We start from the raw sequence: 17,805 nt of genomic DNA on the forward strand, positions 1-17,805 counted from the left end.
TTTTACTTTTTTGATGGAACTAATCCTGCAGAAGCAGTTTTTACAAATGTAGAAAGATATGAAAAATTATAAGTGATAATTTTTCCAGAATTTATTGAACAATTTTCATTAAATAAATGATTAAAAGTGTTAAAAAATGAGTTTATGTTAGATTATTAAATATAACAAGTCCATTTGTTGAATTTGAATCAACATATGAATCTGAGATAGTCAAAGTGTAGCCTTCCCCTTTGTTCTGATTTTTGTTCATTTTTTAACATTATTATGGCAAAAATATTTTACGGGCGTGACATTGTCCCAATTAAATTGTGTATCATTCAAATAATAATATTTTCAATAGGTTTGCTAAATTTTTTCCATATTTTTCTTATATTCATGAAAGTGTTGATGAGTTCGAATATATTGAATCAATTGCATTCAACATATAACTTATTTTATCAAAAGCAGATTCATGACAGAATTTATTCATTAGATCTATTAAAAGAGAAGATTGTTCTTATTGAAGGCCGTCTTAAATCAGAATCAGCAACATACACACAGAAATGCCATGAAGTCGACGAATTGAAGAAAACATTGTTGTCCGAAGTTGAAAACAGAAGAAATTGATGGACAAATCGAAACATTCCGTTTATTTACGAACGGAATGTCGAAATCTTGAGAAAGGAATCCTTTTCCAACAAGGTCGTGTTCGTGCTCTTGAAGATGAACTTGAAACGCCGATGAATATCCACAGATGGCGTTTCTTAGAAGCATCGAATCCAGAACTTCTTAATCTCCTCAAGATGACACAAGAACTCCGAAACAAACTTATGGAACGTCTTTATCGAATCGACAAACTTAAAGTTCTTCGTGAAGAACGTCGTAAACTTCTTGTTCGCGAACAAAGGAAAGTTGGAAGTCAAACGAAAGATGACGGTGATGAAGAAATTAGAATTCTTGAAGAACAGCTCGAAATGAAGACGAAACAACTTCAAGAGATCGAAACAGAGCTGTTTGATCGCTCAAGTAACATCGATGAACTTAAGAAGAGTGTTGAAGAAGTTCGTGGTGAACTCAATTACACTAAATCATCATATTTCATGGAGAAGAAGAAAGTCCACGAGATGAGGTCATCAACACAGTCAAAAACAGAAGAAATAGCAGGAAACACAGCCAAGTTCATTGGCGGTGGATTCCCAGTCAGTTCAGTTCCTTCAACAGCACAATCTATCTCTGCAATCGAAGGGAACAAGATAAACAAAGCAATCGTAATTCCGAAAGTAACAAATTCTCGTCCTTCGAAAGTTTTACCTAAAGGATGGAATCCATCACGACAAGCACTCAAACCTTTCTTACCAACTGTCTCCGAACTTCGTGCTTAATTATTTCTATTTCTATATTGTTTTTTTTTATTTGTTATTTTATAAATTGTTTGATTTACTTTATTTAATATTAAGAATTCATTTGAAGTTAAAAAAATTTCATACACTCTCAAAACTAATAAACGCCTATTTTTAAATCCTGCAAATCCAGATACAATGAAATTTCTATGCATTTATTGCTTGCGATGTTATTTTTCTTAATTAGTATTTCACAATATCCAATTAGAAATGTATTGCTTCCTTTTGGTTTGTTTTCTCCTCATTTAAAAATTGAAAAATTAAAAGCAAAGTTTTTATAAAAAAGAAAAGATTTAACAGCTTAAATAATTTGTTTTGCCGTTGAACAGAATAACGACTTTTGTCGACATAATACTGCCATTTATATCTATACTTTGCGTGAAAATAATCCTGCAGTTGCAGTTTTTGCAAACTTTGAAAGAAAAATCGATTTAAGGGAGATTATTCTATGAGAAACTATTGAGCAGTTTTCATTAAATATATGAGTAAACGTATTAAAATCGTAACCTTCTTTTATATTCTTAAATATAACAGTTCCTGATCCTGTGGTTGAATTAGAGTCAACATATGAATCTGAAATAGTCGAATTATAACCATCTATATCTTGCCCAAACATGTATTTTGCAGTGTTATTTAAAAATATGCAGTGATCTAAATTAGTTTTGGATATACAATAAAATAGAACTTGGTTTTTATCTGCTCCACATTTATTTCCAATAATATTACAATACGAAACTGTATGAGTTAATGAATAATCTGAAGAGGAAATAAAAGCGAAAAACTTTCAATTTGAGCGTTTTCTCTAAATGTTGAAAAATTATATGTACCCGAATTTCCTAAAAGTCCAATAGTTATTGATGAATACATTTGTTGTTTGTGATGTTGTTATTATCAAAACATATATCGCCAAAAGAAATACCAAATGTGTAACTTCCTTTTTCTTCATTTTCTCCACATTTAAGAACAGAAACTTCAATTGCATAGTTTTTATTAGAAAGGTATTGCTTAGCAGCTTGAGCAAATGCCATAGCTTGCTCTGCTATTGACGCATAATAACATGTTCGATGTTGGACGAACTCTCCATCTGCTTGGCAGTTATAATAAACAGACCCTCCACCATATTCTGTGGTGGAACTACAATTGGTAAATACTGTTTCTTCAAGTAATGTACACACTTTATTAGTTCTTTGAATGCAAATTGCGCCAGTTTCTTTGCATTCTTTATAGAAACAAAGTAAAACATAATAATTATTGATACTGCTATTATCAAATAATACGGTCCCATTTTGTATATAGTCACATTTATCTTTACTACCAAAATATTGATCCCAGCTGGACTTTTTTGCATTTTTCAAATTTAATATGTGCATTTAAATATGCCGAAGATTGATTAGGTTTAATCATCTAGTAATGAATATTATTCTTCTCTTTGTTCTGTATCATAAAGTTCATCACTGCAAGATTTGTCTGTATTTTGTCGCATAATAAAGTCGTAAAAATATTTTTACGGGTGTGAACTATCCAAAGAAAAAGAATTTCCAATTTAAACTGTGACATCGCTAATGATCGAAAAATTAACAATTTTAATAAGGATCTAATTTGTAGAAATAACAACAAGAACCTCCAAAATCCAAAATACAAAGGGACGAACTTTAAATTGAATGGTCAATTTAAAGCAAGTATTCAATTTTTTGGTCAATTTAAAGCAATGAATGAGAAAAACTTTGAGCTTAGGGCTAATGAAGGTTTTTACAACGTAGATAGATAGACAAATGTATATGTCATCATTCCTATGAGTATGGTAGATTTCTATAAAAAGTGAGTGCAATATCACATTGCATTTCGAAACATGAGAGAAATAAGCATATATATACGTTATTACATATATATCTATATGCTATTCTATATTATTACAATGTTAAAATAAGAAAAGCTCTAAGAGTCTCATTTGAAATATAATCTATGTTATTTTTATATAACAATTATCAATGAGAATGTAAATTATATTTGATTAGACGATAAATGATGAATAGACTTAATTATTTATGATTAGACATGTGTGAATAGAAAAATTTGTTAACATTTATGAAGATAATGTGTTTTGATTGAGATTACATTTGTGCTTAGTGGGATATTGCTATTATATTGCATTTATATGTGTAAATTAGGAAAACTCGCACTTTTTCACTTGAATGTGATTCATTGAATTTTAATTCAAGAAAGGAGTTTACAAATGCAGAGTATTGTTCCTTTACCCTGCATTTGTAAACTCCTTTCTCGAATAGCTTGCACTTTTTCACTTGAATGTGATTCATTGAATTTCAATTCAAGAAAGGAGTTTACAAATGCAGAGTATTGTTCCTTTACCCTGCATTTGTAAACTCCTTTCTCGAATAGCTTGCACTTTTTCACTTGAATGTGATTCATTGAATTTCAATTCAAGAAAGGAGTTTACAAATGCAGAGTATTGTTCCTTTACCCTGCATTTGTAAACTCCTTTCTCGAATAGCTTGCACTTTTTCACTTGAATGTGATTCATTGAATTTCAATTCAAGAAAGGAGTTTACAAATGCAGAGTATTGTTCCTTTACCCTGCATTTGTAAACTCCTTTCTCGAATAGCTTGCACTTTTTCACTTGAATGTGATTCATTGAATTTCAATTCAAGAAAGGAGTTTACAAATGCAGAGTATTGTTCCTTTACCCTGCATTTGTAAACTCCTTTCTTGAATATCTTCATTTCTTTTAATTATAAAGATCACATTCTGTATAAAACTCCTCAAATATCCTCAATTTCCCATTACAATAATAAATAACCATTTTCTATATTTCTTAAATTTCTCTAATCCTTAATTTTCTTATCAAATTTGTTATTTTTTCAATAATTTTTAAAATTTTCTAATATTTTTTGGAAATTTTTATTTAATTTTGTGAGAAATTTATTCAATTCTTATTATATAATAATATTATTCAAAAATATTGTTGTAATTTTTCAGTGATTACGATAATTTTTAATTCAATTTTTAATCGAATGTTTTGATGGGACGAGCTTACTGAGCATTGGCTCATCCCATCAAAACATTCCATTCAAAACTCTGGCCTTCATCGAGGCCAGAGCTCACAATTCATCTCCTCAGAGCCAAGTTCCTCGACGGTCGTCCTCATTAGGCACGATCCGAGAGGAACTTGGCTCTTCATTAAAATCACAAGCTCTGGCCATTGCTAAGGCCAGAGCTTCGCAAACCATCCTCGGGGCCGGTTTCCTCAAAGACCGCCCTGATTCAGGGCGGCCGGAGAGGAATCCAGCTCCGAGAGAGTGCCCATACGAAGCTCTGGCCTTAGCAGTGGCCAGGGCTTTCAAAAACAATCCTCAGGGCCGAGTTTTGCGATGATCGTCGATCATGTCGACAGTCTCGCAAGAACTCGGCCCTGAAAGACATACAGATACATGCTCTGGCCCCAGCAAAGACCAGGGCTTCGTTTTAAATACCCAGGGCCGGCTTTCTCAAATGCAGCCCTTATCCCGGGCGGCAGGAGCGGAATCCGGCCTTGGGATACTTACCAAACGAAGCTCTGACCCTAGCAAAGGCCAGAGCCTACAAATGCAATCCTCAGGGCCGATTTTGAGGGAGATCGTCCACATCATTGACGATCTCCTCTCATTTCGGCCCTGAAAGAAAGAAATACACAGGCCCTGACCATAGCAAAGGCCAGGGCTTCGCTTTAAATCCATAGGGCCGGCTTTCTCAAATGCCGCCCTTATCCCAGGCGGCAGGAGCGAAAACCGGCCATGGGAATCCTACAATACCAAGCCCTGGCTCCTACTGAGGCCAGAGCCTGCAAAATTCATCCTCAGGGCCGAGTTTTGCGATGATCATCCACATGATAGACATTCTCGCAGAAACTCGGCCCTGAAAGACGTAATATCACAGTCTCTGGCCTCAGTAGAGGCCAGAGCCTCGCTTACATTACTCAGGGCCGGCTTTCTCAAATGCCGTCCTGATCTATGGCGGCAGGAGAGAAATCCGGCCCTGGGAAGCATGAAATACGAAGATCTGGCCTTATAAGAGGCCAGAATCTGCAAATACTCCCTTCTCTACAGATTATGATCCAATGTAACACAGAAAGCCTAGAAGGAAGCCCTTTCTCAAGGTTAAGACTTCCTTCCTGGCTTTCTGATACTGGATGGAGTGGAGTTTGGCTTCCATTGCAACTCCTTCCAGGAAGATCAAATGATTACACAAAAGTCATGGCAATTGTATTCTAACACTATAAATACAATTGCCATGGCCTACAATTGCGAGTGCCTGCTGCTTCAGCAGAGATTTGCAGCAGACACTCGCAATGTTAACCAAAATTCGTCTGAAAGTTAGAAGATGGGCTTTTTCTCAAGGTCAAAGTCCATTTCCTAACCTTCTTATATTATTTATTATTAAAATAACCATTTTGACAGATTATTATTTTTTATCCCGGCATCATCAGCTTGTCATTCTAAGCTTATCATTTTCAGCTTATACTTATAAATTCTAAAACAGTGATTATTGAATTCACGGAATAGAACACCACATTAAGAAATATTATTTACTAACTTTTTCAATAATTAAAAAATATCAATGATACTTAAGTGTCATCACATACAACACATTCTTATGATCATCATAATATATATTATAGAATATTGCATAATAATCCAAATTCAATTTCAATATTAAAGTGTACTATCCATTATCTCTTAACATCATAACATACTCAACGAGTACTGATCATATGCTATTGATCAAGCCTTTAAAACAAACTACATATAAGATTGCTTTAAATTGACCAAAAAATTGAATACTTGCTTTAAATTGACCGTTCAATTTAAAGTTCGTCCCAAAATACAAACTTCTCCAAAATGAAAAACTATACACTATTTTTTACATTTATCTATTTAAAATGTCAGTTTATTACTTGACAAAACACAATATTTGGTAAATTTTTAAATTTGGTCAAAGCACCCAATGAGCTCATTTCGATTTTCTCCAAGGAGAAGAGGAGAAACTAATCAATTTTGAATATGTGGGGAAGACAGACTAATTCAATTTCTCCATGAAGATTGAGAAATGGAAAAGCTTTGGAGACGGATATTGCATTCTCTTAAAAATGTATAGGGTATTCTTATTGACTTGCAATTTAATTGTTCACTGACAAAAATTTTCTTTTTATTTAAGTATCTGAATCAAATGCAAACATATCATTAAAAATATCTTAAGATATTAATTAATGATGGCGTATTTTTTTACTTTTTTGATGGAACTAATCCTGCAGAAGCAGTTTTTACAAATGTAGAAAGATATGAAAAATTATAAGTGATAATTTTTCCAGAATTTATTGAACAATTTTCATTAAATAAATGATTAAAAGTGTTAAAAAATGAGTTTATTGTTAGATTATTAAATATAACAAGTCCATTTGTTGAATTTGAATCAACATATGAATCTGAGATAGTCAAAGTGTAGCCTTCCCCTTTGTTCTGATTTTTGTTCATTTTTTAACATTATTATGGCAAAAATATTTTACGGGCGTGACATTGTCCCAATTAAATTGTGTATCATTCAAATAATAATATTTTCAATAGGTTTGCTAAATTTTTTCCATATTTTTCTTATATTCATGAAAGTGTTGATGAGTTCGAATATATTGAATCAATTGCATTCAACATATAACTTATTTTATCAAAAGCAGATTCATGACAGAATTTATTCATTAGATCTATTAAAAGAGAAGATTGTTCTTATTGAAGGCCGTCTTAAATCAGAATCAGCAACATACACACAGAAATGCCATGAAGTCGACGAATTGAAGAAAACATTGTTGTCCGAAGTTGAAAAACAGAAGAAATTGATGGACAAATCGAAACATTCCGTTTATTTACGAACGGAATGTCGAAATCTTGAGAAAGGAATCCTTTTCCAACAAGGTCGTGTTCGTGCTCTTGAAGATGAACTTGAAACGCCGATGAATATCCACAGATGGCGTTTCTTAGAAGCATCGAATCCAGAACTTCTTAATCTCCTCAAGATGACACAAGAACTCCGAAACAAACTTATGGAACGTCTTTATCGAATCGACAAACTTAAAGTTCTTCGTGAAGAACGTCGTAAACTTCTTGTTCGCGAACAAAGGAAAGTTGGAAGTCAAACGAAAGATGACGGTGATGAAGAAATTAGAATTCTTGAAGAACAGCTCGAAATGAAGACGAAACAACTTCAAGAGATCGAAACAGAGCTGTTTGATCGCTCAAGTAACATCGATGAACTTAAGAAGAGTGTTGAAGAAGTTCGTGGTGAACTCAATTACACTAAATCATCATATTTCATGGAGAAGAAGAAAGTCCACGAGATGAGGTCATCAACACAGTCAAAAACAGAAGAAATAGCAGGAAACACAGCCAAGTTCATTGGCGGTGGATTCCCAGTCAGTTCAGTTCCTTCAACAGCACAATCTATCTCTGCAATCGAAGGGAACAAGATAAACAAAGCAATCGTAATTCCGAAAGTAACAAATTCTCGTCCTTCGAAAGTTTTACCTAAAGGATGGAATCCATCACGACAAGCACTCAAACCTTTCTTACCAACTGTCTCCGAACTTCGTGCTTAATTATTTCTATTTCTATATTGTTTTTTTTTATTTGTTATTTTATAAATTGTTTGATTTACTTTATTTAATATTAAGAATTCATTTGAAGTTAAAAAAATTTCATACACTCTCAAAACTAATAAACGCCTATTTTTAAATCCTGCAAATCCAGATACAATGAAATTTCTATGCATTTATTGCTTGCGATGTTATTTTTCTTAATTAGTATTTCACAATATCCAATTAGAAATGTATTGCTTCCTTTTGGTTTGTTTTCTCCTCATTTAAAAATTGAAAAATTAAAAGCAAAGTTTTTATAAAAAGAAAAGATTTAACAGCTTAAATAATTTGTTTTGCCGTTGAACAGAATAACGACTTTTGTCGACATAATACTGCCATTTATATCTATACTTTGCGTGAAAATAATCCTGCAGTTGCAGTTTTTGCAAACTTTGAAAGAAAAATCGATTTAAGGGAGATTATTCTATGAGAAACTATTGAGCAGTTTTCATTAAATATATGAGTAAACGTATTAAAATCGTAACCTTCTTTTATATTCTTAAATATAACAGTTCCTGATCCTGTGGTTGAATTAGAGTCAACATATGAATCTGAAATAGTCGAATTATAACCATCTATATCTTGCCCAAACATGTATTTTGCAGTGTTATTTAAAAATATGCAGTGATCTAAATTAGTTTTGGATATACAATAAAATAGAACTTGGTTTTTATCTGCTCCACATTTATTTCCAATAATATTACAATACGAAACTGTATGAGTTAATGAATAATCTGAAGAGGAAAATAAAAGCGAAAAACTTTCAATTTGAGCGTTTTCTCTAAATGTTGAAAAATTATATGTACCCGAATTTCCTAAAAGTCCAATAGTTATTGATGAATACATTTGTTGTTTGTGATGTTGTTATTATCAAAACATATATCGCCAAAAGAAATACCAAATGTGTAACTTCCTTTTTCTTCATTTTCTCCACATTTAAGAACAGAAACTTCAATTGCATAGTTTTTATTAGAAAGGTATTGCTTAGCAGCTTGAGCAAATGCCATAGCTTGCTCTGCTATTGACGCATAATAACATGTTCGATGTTGGACGAACTCTCCATCTGCTTGGCAGTTATAATAAACAGACCCTCCACCATATTCTGTGGTGGAACTACAATTGGTAAATACTGTTTCTTCAAGTAATGTACACACTTTATTAGTTCTTTGAATGCAAATTGCGCCAGTTTCTTTGCATTCTTTATAGAAACAAAGTAAAACATAATAATTATTGATACTGCTATTATCAAATAATACGGTCCCATTTTGTATATAGTCACATTTATCTTTACTACCAAAATATTGATCCCAGCTGGACTTTTTTGCATTTTTCAAATTTAATATGTGCATTTAAATATGCCGAAGATTGATTAGGTTTAATCATCTAGTAATGAATATTATTCTTCTCTTTGTTCTGTATCATAAAGTTCATCACTGCAAGATTTGTCTGTATTTTGTCGCATAATAAAGTCGTAAAAATATTTTTACGGGTGTGAACTATCCAAAGAAAAAGAATTTCCAATTTAAACTGTGACATCGCTAATGATCGAAAAATTAACAATTTTAATAAGGATCTAATTTGTAGAAATAACAACAAGAACCTCCAAAATCCAAAATACAAAGGGACGAACTTTAAATTGAATGGTCAATTTAAAGCAAGTATTCAATTTTTTGGTCAATTTAAAGCAATGAATGAGAAAAACTTTGAGCTTAGGGCTAATGAAGGTTTTTACAACGTAGATAGATAGACAAATGTATATGTCATCATTCCTATGAGTATGGTAGATTTCTATAAAAAGTGAGTGCAATATCACATTGCATTTCGAAACATGAGAGAAATAAGCATATATATACGTTATTACATATATATCTATATGCTATTCTATATTATTACAATGTTAAAATAAGAAAAGCTCTAAGAGTCTCATTTGAAATATAATCTATGTTATTTTTATATAACAATTATCAATGAGAATGTAAATTATATTTGATTAGACGATAAATGATGAATAGACTTAATTATTTATGATTAGACATGTGTGAATAGAAAAATTTGTTAACATTTATGAAGATAATGTGTTTTGATTGAGATTACATTTGTGCTTAGTGGGATATTGCTATTATATTGCATTTATATGTGTAAATTAGGAAAACTCGCACTTTTTCACTTGAATGTGATTCATTGAATTTTAATTCAAGAAAGGAGTTTACAAATGCAGAGTATTGTTCCTTTACCCTGCATTTGTAAACTCCTTTCTCGAATAGCTTGCACTTTTTCACTTGAATGTGATTCATTGAATTTCAATTCAAGAAAGGAGTTTACAAATGCAGAGTATTGTTCCTTTACCCTGCATTTGTAAACTCCTTTCTTGAATATCTTCATTTCTTTTAATTATAAAGATCACATTCTGTATAAAACTCCTCAAATATCCTCAATTTCCCATTACAATAATAAATAACCATTTTCTATATTTCTTAAATTTCTCTAATCCTTAATTTTCTTATCAAATTTGTTATTTTTTCAATAATTTTTAAAATTTTCTAATATTTTTTGGAAATTTTTATTTAATTTTGTGAGAAATTTATTCAATTCTTATTATATAATAATATTATTCAAAAATATTGTTGTAATTTTTCAGTGATTACGATAATTTTTAATTCAATTTTTAATCGAATGTTTTGATGGGACGAGCTTACTGAGCATTGGCTCATCCCATCAAAACATTCCATTCAAAACTCTGGCCTTCATCGAGGCCAGAGCTCACAATTCATCTCCTCAGAGCCAAGTTCCTCGACGGTCGTCCTCATTAGGCACGATCCGAGAGGAACTTGGCTCTTCATTAAAATCACAAGCTCTGGCCATTGCTAAGGCCAGAGCTTCGCAAACCATCCTCGGGCCGGTTTCCTCAAAGACCGCCCTGATTCAGGGCGGCCGGAGAGGAATCCAGCTCCGAGAGAGTGCCCATACGAAGCTCTGGCCTTAGCAGTGGCCAGGGCTTTCAAAAACAATCCTCAGGGCCGAGTTTTGCGATGATCGTCGATCATGTCGACAGTCTCGCAAGAACTCGGCCCTGAAAGACATACAGATACATGCTCTGGCCCCAGCAAAGACCAGGGCTTCGTTTTAAATACCCAGGGCCGGCTTTCTCAAATGCAGCCCTTATCCCGGGCGGCAGGAGCGGAATCCGGCCTTGGGATACTTACCAAACGAAGCTCTGACCCTAGCAAAGGCCAGAGCCTACAAATGCAATCCTCAGGGCCGATTTTGAGGGAGATCGTCCACATCATTGACGATCTCCTCTCATTTCGGCCCTGAAAGAAAGAAATACACAGGCCCTGACCATAGCAAAGGCCAGGGCTTCGCTTTAAATCCATAGGGCCGGCTTTCTCAAATGCCGCCCTTATCCCAGGCGGCAGGAGCGAAAACCGGCCATGGGAATCCTACAATACCAAGCCCTGGCTCCTACTGAGGCCAGAGCCTGCAAAATTCATCCTCAGGGCCGAGTTTTGCGATGATCATCCACATGATAGACATTCTCGCAGAAACTCGGCCCTGAAAGACGTAATATCACAGTCTCTGGCCTCAGTAGAGGCCAGAGCCTCGCTTACATTACTCAGGGCCGGCTTTCTCAAATGCCGTCCTGATCTATGGCGGCAGGAGAGAAATCCGGCCCTGGGAAGCATGAAATACGAAGATCTGGCCTTATAAGAGGCCAGAATCTGCAAATACTCCCTTCTCTACAGATTATGATCCAATGTAACACAGAAAGCCTAGAAGGAAGCCCTTTCTCAAGGTTAAGACTTCCTTCCTGGCTTTCTGATACTGGATGGAGTGGAGTTTGGCTTCCATTGCAACTCCTTCCAGGAAGATCAAATGATTACACAAAAGTCATGGCAATTGTATTCTAACACTATAAATACAATTGCCATGGCCTACAATTGCGAGTGCCTGCTGCTTCAGCAGAGATTTGCAGCAGACACTCGCAATGTTAACCAAAATTCGTCTGAAAGTTAGAAGATGGGCTTTTTCTCAAGGTCAAAGTCCATTTCCTAACCTTCTTATATTATTTATTATTAAAATAACCATTTTGACAGATTATTATTTTTTATCCCGGCATCATCAGCTTGTCATTCTAAGCTTATCATTTTCAGCTTATACTTATAAATTCTAAAACAGTGATTATTGAATTCACGGAATAGAACACCACATTAAGAAATATTATTTACTAACTTTTTCAATAATTAAAAAATATCAATGATACTTAAGTGTCATCACATACAACACATTCTTATGATCATCATAATATATATTATAGAATATTGCATAATAATCCAAATTCAATTTCAATATTAAAGTGTACTATCCATTATCTCTTAACATCATAACATACTCAACGAGTACTGATCATATGCTATTGATCAAGCCTTTAAAACAAACTACATATAAGATTGCTTTAAATTGACCAAAAAATTGAATACTTGCTTTAAATTGACCGTTCAATTTAAAGTTCGTCCCAAAATACAAACTTCTCCAAAATGAAAAACTATACACTATTTTTTACATTTATCTATTTAAAATGTCAGTTTATTACTTGACAAAACACAATATTTGGTAAATTTTTAAATTTGGTCAAAGCACCCAATGAGCTCATTTCGATTTTCTCCAAGGAGAAGAGGAGAAACTAATCAATTTTGAATATGTGGGGAAGACAGACTAATTCAATTTCTCCATGAAGATTGAGAAATGGAAAAGCTTTGGAGACGGATATTGCATTCTCTTAAAAATGTATAGGGTATTCTTATTGACTTGCAATTTAATTGTTCACTGACAAAAATTTTCTTTTTATTTAAGTATCTGAATCAAATGCAAACATATCATTAAAAATATCTTAAGATATTAATTAATGATGGCGTATTTTTTTACTTTTTTGATGGAACTAATCCTGCAGAAGCAGTTTTTACAAATGTAGAAAGATATGAAAAATTATAAGTGATAATTTTTCCAGAATTTATTGAACAATTTTCATTAAATAAATGATTAAAAGTGTTAAAAAATGAGTTTATTGTTAGATTATTAAATATAACAAGTCCATTTGTTGAATTTGAATCAACATATGAATCTGAGATAGTCAAAGTGTAGCCTTCCCCTTTGTTCTGATTTTTGTTCATTTTTTAACATTATTATGGCAAAAATATTTTACGGGCGTGACATTGTCCCAATTAAATTGTGTATCATTCAAATAATAATATTTTCAATAGGTTTGCTAAATTTTTTCCATATTTTTCTTATATTCATGAAAGTGTTGATGAGTTCGAATATATTGAATCAATTGCATTCAACATATAACTTATTTTATCAAAAGCAGATTCATGACAGAATTTATTCATTAGATCTATTAAAAGAGAAGATTGTTCTTATTGAAGGCCGTCTTAAATCAGAATCAGCAACATACACACAGAAATGCCATGAAGTCGACGAATTGAAGAAAACATTGTTGTCCGAAGTTGAAAAACAGAAGAAATTGATGGACAAATCGAAACATTCCGTTTATTTACGAACGGAATGTCGAAATCTTGAGAAAGGAATCCTTTTCCAACAAGGTCGTGTTCGTGCTCTTGAAGATGAACTTGAAACGCCGATGAATATCCACAGATGGCGTTTCTTAGAAGCATCGAATCCAGAACTTCTTAATCTCCTCAAGATGACACAAGAACTCCGAAACAAACTTATGGAACGTCTTTATCGAATCGACAAACTTAAAGTTCTTCGTGAAGAACGTCGTAAACTTCTTGTTCGCGAACAAAGGAAAGTTGGAAGTCAAACGAAAGATGACGGTGATGAAGAAATTAGAATTCTTGAAGAACAGCTCGAAATGAAGACGAAACAACTTCAAGAGATCGAAACAGAGCTGTTTGATCGCTCAAGTAACATCGATGAACTTAAGAAGAGTGTTGAAGAAGTTCGTGGTGAACTCAATTACACTAAATCATCATATTTCATGGAGAAGAAGAAAGTCCACGAGATGAGGTCATCAACACAGTCAAAAACAGAAGAAATAGCAGGAAACACAGCCAAGTTCATTGGCGGTGGATTCCCAGTCAGTTCAGTTCCTTCAACAGCACAATCTATCTCTGCAATCGAAGGGAACAAGATAAACAAAGCAATCGTAATTCCGAAAGTAACAAATTCTCGTCCTTCGAAAGTTTTACCTAAAGGATGGAATCCATCACGACAAGCACTCAAACCTTTCTTACCAACTGTCTCCGAACTTCGTGCTTAATTATTTCTATTTCTATATTGTTTTTTTTTATTTGTTATTTTATAAATTGTTTGATTTACTTTATTTAATATTAAGAATTCATTTGAAGTTAAAAAAATTTCATACACTCTCAAAACTAATAAACGCCTATTTTTAAATCCTGCAAATCCAGATACAATGAAATTTCTATGCATTTATTGCTTGCGATGTTATTTTTCTTAATTAGTATTTCACAATATCCAATTAGAAATGTATTGCTTCCTTTTGGTTTGTTTTCTCCTCATTTAAAAATTGAAAAATTAAAAGCAAAGTTTTTATAAAAAAGAAAAGATTTAACAGCTTAAATAATTTGTTTTGCCGTTGAACAGAATAACGACTTTTGTCGACATAATACTGCCATTTATATCTATACTTTGCGTGAAAATAATCCTGCAGTTGCAGTTTTTGCAAACTTTGAAAGAAAAATCGATTTAAGGGAGATTATTCTATGAGAAACTATTGAGCAGTTTTCATTAAATATATGAGTAAACGTATTAAAATCGTAACCTTCTTTTATATTCTTAAATATAACAGTTCCTGATCCTGTGGTTGAATTAGAGTCAACATATGAATCTGAAATAGTCGAATTATAACCATCTATATCTTGCCCAAACATGTATTTTGCAGTGTTATTTAAAAATATGCAGTGATCTAAATTAGTTTTGGATATACAATAAAATAGAACTTGGTTTTTATCTGCTCCACATTTATTTCCAATAATATTACAATACGAAACTGTATGAGTTAATGAATAATCTGAAGAGGAAAATAAAAGCGAAAAACTTTCAATTTGAGCGTTTTCTCTAAATGTTGAAAAATTATATGTACCCGAATTTCCTAAAAGTCCAATAGTTATTGATGAATACATTTGTTGTTTGTGATGTTGTTATTATCAAAACATATATCGCCAAAAGAAATACCAAATGTGTAACTTCCTTTTTCTTCATTTTCTCCACATTTAAGAACAGAAACTTCAATTGCATAGTTTTTATTAGAAAGGTATTGCTTAGCAGCTTGAGCAAATGCCATAGCTTGCTCTGCTATTGACGCATAATAACATGTTCGATGTTGGACGAACTCTCCATCTGCTTGGCAGTTATAATAAACAGACCCTCCACCATATTCTGTGGTGGAACTACAATTGGTAAATACTGTTTCTTCAAGTAATGTACACACTTTATTAGTTCTTTGAATGCAAATTGCGCCAGTTTCTTTGCATTCTTTATAGAAACAAAGTAAAACATAATAATTATTGATACTGCTATTATCAAATAATACGGTCCCATTTTGTATATAGTCACATTTATCTTTACTACCAAAATATTGATCCCAGCTGGACTTTTTTGCATTTTTCAAATTTAATATGTGCATTTAAATATGCCGAAGATTGATTAGGTTTAATCATCTAGTAATGAATATTATTCTTCTCTTTGTTCTGTATCATAAAGTTCATCACTGCAAGATTTGTCTGTATTTTGTCGCATAATAAAGTCGTAAAAATATTTTTACGGGTGTGAACTATCCAAAGAAAAAGAATTTCCAATTTAAACTGTGACATCGCTAATGATCGAAAAATTAACAATTTTAATAAGGATCTAATTTGTAGAAATAACAACAAGAACCTCCAAAATCCAAAATACAAAGGGACGAACTTTAAATTGAATGGTCAATTTAAAGCAAGTATTCAATTTTTTGGTCAATTTAAAGCAATGAATGAGAAAAACTTTGAGCTTAGGGCTAATGAAGGTTTTTACAACGTAGATAGATAGACAAATGTATATGTCATCATTCCTATGAGTATGGTAGATTTCTATAAAAAGTGAGTGCAATATCACATTGCATTTCGAAACATGAGAGAAATAAGCATATATATACGTTATTACATATATATCTATATGCTATTCTATATTATTACAATGTTAAAATAAGAAAAGCTCTAAGAGTCTCATTTGAAATATAATCTATGTTATTTTTATATAACAATTATCAATGAGAATGTAAATTATATTTGATTAGACGATAAATGATGAATAGACTTAATTATTTATGATTAGACATGTGTGAATAGAAAAATTTGTTAACATTTATGAAGATAATGTGTTTTGATTGAGATTACATTTGTGCTTAGTGGGATATTGCTATTATATTGCATTTATATGTGTAAATTAGGAAAACTCGCACTTTTTCACTTGAATGTGATTCATTGAATTTTAATTCAAGAAAGGAGTTTACAAATGCAGAGTATTGTTCCTTTACCCTGCATTTGTAAACTCCTTTCTCGAATAGCTTGCACTTTTTCACTTGAATGTGATTCATTGAATTTCAATTCAAGAAAGGAGTTTACAAATGCAGAGTATTGTTCCTTTACCCTGCATTTGTAAACTCCTTTCTTGAATATCTTCATTTCTTTTAATTATAAAGATCACATTCTGTATAAAACTCCTCAAATATCCTCAATTTCCCATTACAATAATAAATAACCATTTTCTATATTTCTTAAATTTCTCTAATCCTTAATTTTCTTATCAAATTTGTTATTTTTTCAATAATTTTTAAAATTTTCTAATATTTTTTGGAAATTTTTATTTAATTTTGTGAGAAATTTATTCAATTCTTATTATATAATAATATTATTCAAAAATATTGTTGTAATTTTTCAGTGATTACGATAATTTTTAATTCAATTTTTAATCGAATGTTTTGATGGGACGAGCTTACTGAGCATTGGCTCATCCCATCAAAACATTCCATTCAAAACTCTGGCCTTCATCGAGGCCAGAGCTCACAATTCATCTCCTCAGAGCCAAGTTCCTCGACGGTCGTCCTCATTAGGCACGATCCGAGAGGAACTTGGCTCTTCATTAAAATCACAAGCTCTGGCCATTGCTAAGGCCAGAGCTTCGCAAACCATCCTCGGGGCCGGTTTCCTCAAAGACCGCCCTGATTCAGGGCGGCCGGAGAGGAATCCAGCTCCGAGAGAGTGCCCATACGAAGCTCTGGCCTTAGCAGTGGCCAGGGCTTTCAAAAACAATCCTCAGGGCCGAGTTTTGCGATGATCGTCGATCATGTCGACAGTCTCGCAAGAACTCGGCCCTGAAAGACATACAGATACATGCTCTGGCCCCAGCAAAGACCAGGGCTTCGTTTTAAATACCCAGGGCCGGCTTTCTCAAATGCAGCCCTTATCCCGGGCGGCAGGAGCGGAATCCGGCCTTGGGATACTTACCAAACGAAGCTCTGACCCTAGCAAAGGCCAGAGCCTACAAATGCAATCCTCAGGGCCGATTTTGAGGGAGATCGTCCACATCATTGACGATCTCCTCTCATTTCGGCCCTGAAAGAAAGAAATACACAGGCCCTGACCATAGCAAAGGCCAGGGCTTCGCTTTAAATCCATAGGGCCGGCTTTCTCAAATGCCGCCCTTATCCCAGGCGGCAGGAGCGAAAACCG

At 33.2% G+C, this 17,805-nt stretch overlaps 3 protein-coding genes across 3 annotated transcripts; all 3 read left to right on the top strand.

Annotated features, from left to right (window-relative positions):
• Positions 1 to 605: 605 nt before the first annotated feature.
• Positions 606 to 1,361, top strand: TVAGG3_0256590 (cilia- and flagella-associated protein 58-related family; the record flags this gene model as incomplete). Its single annotated transcript, XM_051228242.1, has 1 exon — positions 606 to 1,361. The coding sequence occupies one exon, from the start codon at positions 606 to 608 to the stop codon at positions 1,359 to 1,361; it is 756 nt and encodes a 251-aa protein (XP_051097972.1).
• Positions 1,362 to 7,030: 5,669 nt separating this feature from the next.
• On the top strand, positions 7,031 to 8,017 carry TVAGG3_0256600 (cilia- and flagella-associated protein 58-related family; the record flags this gene model as incomplete). Its single annotated transcript, XM_051228243.1, has 1 exon — positions 7,031 to 8,017. The coding sequence occupies one exon, from the start codon at positions 7,031 to 7,033 to the stop codon at positions 8,015 to 8,017; it is 987 nt and encodes a 328-aa protein (XP_051097973.1).
• A 5,332-nt stretch (positions 8,018 to 13,349) lies between these two features.
• TVAGG3_0256610 (cilia- and flagella-associated protein 58-related family) lies at positions 13,350 to 14,336 on the top strand (the record flags this gene model as incomplete). The annotated part of the gene is made up of 1 exon (XM_051228244.1): positions 13,350 to 14,336. The coding sequence occupies one exon, from the start codon at positions 13,350 to 13,352 to the stop codon at positions 14,334 to 14,336; it is 987 nt and encodes a 328-aa protein (XP_051097974.1).
• Positions 14,337 to 17,805: the final 3,469 nt, after the last annotated feature.

This window comes from Trichomonas vaginalis, chromosome V (assembly GCF_026262505.1).
Source record: "Trichomonas vaginalis G3 chromosome V, whole genome shotgun sequence".
NCBI lineage: Eukaryota > Parabasalia > Trichomonadida > Trichomonadidae > Trichomonas > Trichomonas vaginalis.